Source organism: Trematomus bernacchii, unplaced genomic scaffold (assembly GCF_902827165.1).
Source record: "Trematomus bernacchii unplaced genomic scaffold, fTreBer1.1, whole genome shotgun sequence".
Taxonomy (NCBI): Eukaryota; Metazoa; Chordata; class Actinopteri; order Perciformes; family Nototheniidae; genus Trematomus; species Trematomus bernacchii.
Window position 1 is genome coordinate 5,943,302 of NW_022988050.1, and position 5,545 is coordinate 5,948,846.

At 40.4% G+C, this 5,545-nt stretch overlaps 1 protein-coding gene across 1 annotated transcript; it reads left to right on the forward strand.

The window, feature by feature from the left end:
- Nucleotides 1-2,241: 2,241 nt before the first annotated feature.
- LOC117474141 (leucine-rich repeat-containing protein 51-like) lies at nt 2,242-5,176 on the forward strand. The gene is made up of 4 exons (XM_034120184.1): nt 2,242-2,293; nt 3,321-3,526; nt 3,891-4,039; nt 5,107-5,176. The coding sequence occupies exons 1-4, from the start codon at nt 2,242-2,244 to the stop codon at nt 5,174-5,176; spliced, it is 477 nt and encodes a 158-aa protein (XP_033976075.1).
- Nucleotides 5,177-5,545: the final 369 nt, after the last annotated feature.

Consider the following 5,545-nt stretch of genomic DNA (forward strand, 5'->3'; position numbering starts at 1 on the left):
GAGAGAGCCACCGCTGAGTCGAGACCTTCCATCTGCTCTGGTCATGAGCCTGAATATTTAGGAATACTGGGACTTGTTTTTGATATTTAATTCAACTAAAGTGACCCTGATTTTCATCTGTGAAGAGACATCCAAGAGAAAGATACACACATACTCCTGAATGAACCCCTAAAGAAGCAGTTTTCACTCATCTGTATGACAAAAATTGCTGTAAAGAAGCTTACAAAGCATACATACACACTTTAAAACCTCCTCACACTCCTACTTCACACAGTCTGACACCCGTGGTCACAAACACACTGATTCCAGCCTGTGTCTCTGTCCGTCTTTGTCTGCGTCCTTGACTCGGACTCAGCGTGCGTGTGCCTGTTTTTGTTACAGCTCATTGAAGGATGAAATGCTATTATGCTATTATTGAAGCTACACAAAACACATACACACTGACATCTTGATTGAGTGACAAGGCAGTGTTTGTCAATCAGTTTTGTTGAAATTCAAGGTGTTTAAAAAAAATATTATTAATTATTTTTTTTAATATATATATATATAGCACCAAATTGCAACTAATCTATATCTACTGTCACTTTTCACATTGAACATGTGCTCTTTTATTAAATAAATACTTGGCCTCTGTTTGCCCTCTCAAACACATTTTCTGTTATTTTCTGTTATTTTGTGTCTTAAATCTGCTTGCCCAGTTCAGGGGCACACAGACAAGGTAAGGGCCTACGAGGTTAGCTCCACTGTATAACATATAGACATATTCACATTCAGTCTTAAGCATGTTGTTGACACACCAGTGACCTTCACCTGAGTTTGATCGTATGAGGAAGCTAAAGCAGTCAGAGGAAGGTGAACATGCACAAAGGCCTGAGGTTGTAACTGGGTTTGAATGTCTTTTGTACAGTAGCTTGAGGGGACAGAGGTCTTTAGAGGAATACTTCTTCCCAAATGTGTGTTTACTTCACCGTTTTCAAGCACAACATTTCTCAGTTCCGGCTCTGAATCATTGACAAACCTGACTGTGGGTTTAATGATGAAGTTACCAAATATTATTGTTATGTATGCCACATACTTGTTCCAATGATAAGTGTTTCTTTTTTCATTTTAAACGATACCTTTTTGACTGTGAGAGATTTTACTGTGTGAATAACAACAGTGAAGTACTGCAGTCATTGTATTATAATCTGACTTGAGCTTAATGAAGTTTTAAAGAGTTGAATAGAGATGGAGAATTTATGTTTGTAAATAGGATCAATAAGGATTTGAGGTCTTTTTTTAGATAGCGTTTTAAACTTGAGCCGAATTTCTGCCGTTCTGATAACACATTTTCTTTTAAAGGAGAGGTGTCATGGCCATTTCCACTGATCATAATTCCATTGTTGAGGTCTACTAAAATAGATTTATACTGTGCATTTTTCCAAACTCACATTGGTTTCTCATACAGCATCTCTGTAAACTACGTGTATTCACTGAATTTCACTCTCTGCCTTTAACGGCTCGTTGTAGCTCCAATAGCTCCAGCCCCCACCCTCCCTGTGAGCACAATGTGCTCTGATTGGTCGGGACGTTGTGAATCGCGCTGAGCTCCGTGGAGGTGTTGTTTCCTTGTTAGCGATACACAGCCAAACACAGCCAAACTCATCCTGAGCACACACAAAGTCACAGCCGAAGTAAAAACAATAAGTGTGGCTTGATATTGAGTAAGAAAAAGGTTGATAAACGCTGTGAGAATGGGTCTGCAGAGAGAATTTCGCCGCGATCCCAACTGTCTGTTATCAGCCTGCAGCCAGGGAGGAGAAATCAGCTGAGCTGCCTGCTCCCTGCACACAGATGTGTGTGTGTGAGGAAGTCCGTGGATTGGTCAATTTGGACCAATCAGCGGGGGCTTAACGTAACGGCTCCGCGGACGTAACGTAACGGCTCCACGGATTGGTCCATTTCGTTCCGGGTACGGCTTGGCATCATGCCGTCCCGGAAGAATCAAATGGACAATGACGTATCTCCAACGAGGCGTTTTGGGGAGGTATTTTCTGTGTTGACATGAGCATGACACCTCTCCTTTAAATTAAAGTGCCATAAGGAAAACAGTTGCTAGGAAACACAATTGTTGTAATTTTGTACCCATATGTTTATATTTGAATCTGTAAACAGGTCTATGTGGTCTATTCAGATGTCATATTCAATAGTTTCATATGAAAAGTTTGCTGTTTTTGGAAACAAAGACCTTCAGACTTGAACATGTATAGCCCTCCAGTGGATCTCTCATTCAAAGACATCAGCAGTGTAACAGGTAAGCTTTACTGCTGATCATATATGGTATTATATATATTTATATATATATATATTTTTTTTATATAGGGAGGGATGAAACCCTCTTTAATGGTCACACATGCAGAGCACACAGCACACACAGTGAAATTTGGCCTCTGCTTTTAACCCATCCTAGTACAAGGAGTCTAGTACTAGGAGCAGTGGGCAGCTATTGTACAGCGCCCGGGGAGCAATGGGAGTGGGGGGGGAAGGGGGGTGTCCGGTGCCTTGCTCAAGGGCACCACGGCAGGGCAGGAGGTGAACTGGGACCTCTCCAAGTAGAAGTCCACACTCCATATTTAGGTCTGGTCGGGGACTTGAACCAGCGACCCTACGGCTCCCAGTCCAAGCCCCTACTGACTGAGCCACTGCCGGACTATAAAGTTCTCATTGAGACTTAGCCTTGCTGTTATAACTGTGATGCTTAATGTATCACATGGCTTACATTATTCATGGTAAGGTGTTATCTTTAGCCCACCTGCTTTTTTAGTTAATGAAATCCTTTAGCAGAGTTCTTCCTTGACATGTGGGTCATTATTTCACATGTTAGGTAACGTACTGATATGAAAGTGCATTGTCCATGTGCTGCCACATGAGACACAATGTGATGAATAAGACACCAAAGAAAGACATCACTGTTGAATTATTTGACTGAAAATGTACTCAAGTGTAATGAGCGCATACTGACCAAAATGCATCATCTTAAATTAAAAGAGTTAGCAGCATTTTTCATTGTATTATTTTGATTACTGGCTGCTACTTAACTACTGTTGTGTTCAATGACTTTTTTATAATGCTGCTTACCATGGATGTGTACAGACATTTTTTAAAACATGTGCTTGCCTCTTTATTTATAATGTTAGTCTACTAATTATATTTCTGTCTACACCGTCCCTTTGCTTTAACAATGCACATTTCCCCACCGTGGGACTAATTATTCTGATTCTGATATACAAGTACTCAAGAAAAGCTGGACTTGCACTGTAAATGCTTTATTTGTGGTTAAGGTGCGCTGGCGGAGGCACCCAGAAGTGGTCTGCGCCCTCTAAAATCCAACTCCAAGGGGAAGTATTCGAGCCGCAGTTTCCGTCTCAGTTACAACAACATCCCCGACCTGTTCGGCCTCCAGCTCATGCTCGGACACTTTCTGGCTCAACCGTTGAAGCTCGGCTGGCTTGACCTCTCGTTCAACAAAATCACATGCATAGAGCTGGTGAGGGCTTCTCTCTTTGCTTGCTTCTATTTGCTTTACCATGTTTATTAGCTTATTGTCAGTATTGTCATTTCAAAGTCAACTTTATTGTCAATCTTTCTGTTTGTGTGTACAGACAGAGAGATCGAAATCCCGTTTCCCACAATCCCGAATACAAAAATACAGATATATATAAAAATATGTATAAAATATGTATATCCTATATATATATATACTCAATCAACAGACTCTCTTCCCAGAATGCTATGAGTTCTACAACCTTCTACCAGTGTGCTAAGCTCATAGCTGCTTGTATTATTTATGCCTTAACATATTTTCTAATTTAATTTGTAAACTTACTTGGCTGAGTGGGTTTGTGTTCCAGGTTTTGTGCGAGCTGCGAGAACTGCGTGTCTTGTACCTTCACGGCAATGCCATCTGGAACCTGCCAGAGGTAGACAGGCTGGGGGAGCTGCCGTATCTGCACAGCATCACGCTTCATGGAAATGCCATCGATACAAACAAAAACTACAGGTGGAAACCTCATTTTCTTTCATTTACACAGGTTTGCTCCCAACCCCACTTAAACACTCAAACATGTTCTGCTTGGCTGCAAGAAGTCCCTGTTTCTGGGTCATAAAAACGGATAAATCTGGATCAAATCAGAACGATTTAGAACTGAGAAGCTCAGTCATGAGGCAGTACTGAGGATCTGATTATCTACACATTAGGCCCTATATGTAAATGAACGGTCCTTATGGCTTCCTGTGAAGTGGATTCATACCTGTTGATTGTTGCAAATCTAAGAATATGTTTTGACCTTTGACGACTTTAAAAAAGACTAAGGCTCTAAAGAAGGTATTCCACTTTTAAAATAGTGATTTCATTGACTTCTGGACCAGTTTATAGACCAATGGCTAATGGATACTTGACTTACACACGGCATCTATTGCACGTCTGTCCGTCCTGGGAGAGGGACCCCTCCTCTGATGCTCTCCCTGAGGTTTCTCCCATGTTTCCCTTTAAACTGTGGGGTTTTTTCCTTCTTTGGAAGTGTTTCCTTGTACGATGTGAGGGTCTAAGGACAGAGGGTGTCGTATTGTCATACTGATATTCTGTACAAACTGTGAAGTCCACTGAGACAAATGTAACATTTGTGATATTGGGCTATATAAATAAACATTGATTGATTGATTGATTGATTGATTGAAAGAGAGAACAACTATTGCAAAGTCAAGACAATGCTACTTTTTACTACTTTTGTGTAGTCCAACGGTCCAAAAGTAGATACATCTGAGGGGTCATAAGGTGATTAATGGGCTTTTCCCACTGAAATAAATTGCAGTAGATGAATAGAGGAGAATTCAATCAAAAATACTCAAGTATCCTGCTCCTATTTGCAACACAAACACATACATACACAGAAGGAAGATCACCTTTCATTGGTTAGATTTGTCATGAATTCGCCTTAATAACTTAATAGCTTTGCTTAGACCGAAATATATCTTTGTTATTAACATGTTGTGTCTGTTTATAATCTATTCTAGAGGGACACATGAAGCCCTATATTTAATTTGATGTGTGAATGTGTGTGTTTTTAGGAATCGTGTGATTTCTGCCCTGCCTCATCTGAAGAAGCTGGATCACAGTGCTGTAACTTGTGACGAGTGACGCATGGTAAACGCCTGGCATACGCCTGGCATCAAGGCAGCAAACATGGCGGGAACACCAAGCAGAGTCCTCAGTGACGGTCACCAATGAATTCATCGTTCATTAAATGAATCAATTTTTAACCTGCAGGCCAAACTACTTCAGACTTAAATATTTTCTTCCTCTAAAATCTTTTCATCCTTTTGAATTCTTTCTTTGCATGATGCCAGTAAAGCTTGCTGAAATTAAATATGTTAGCTTCTCTTGGGAGATACAATTATGTGGCAAAAAGATTAAGTTATTGGTCACCTGAGCTTTATCTGAAATATATTAACCGTGAATATAATCATTTATACTGTACGCTGTAATTTCATGTGAACGGAGGATAGG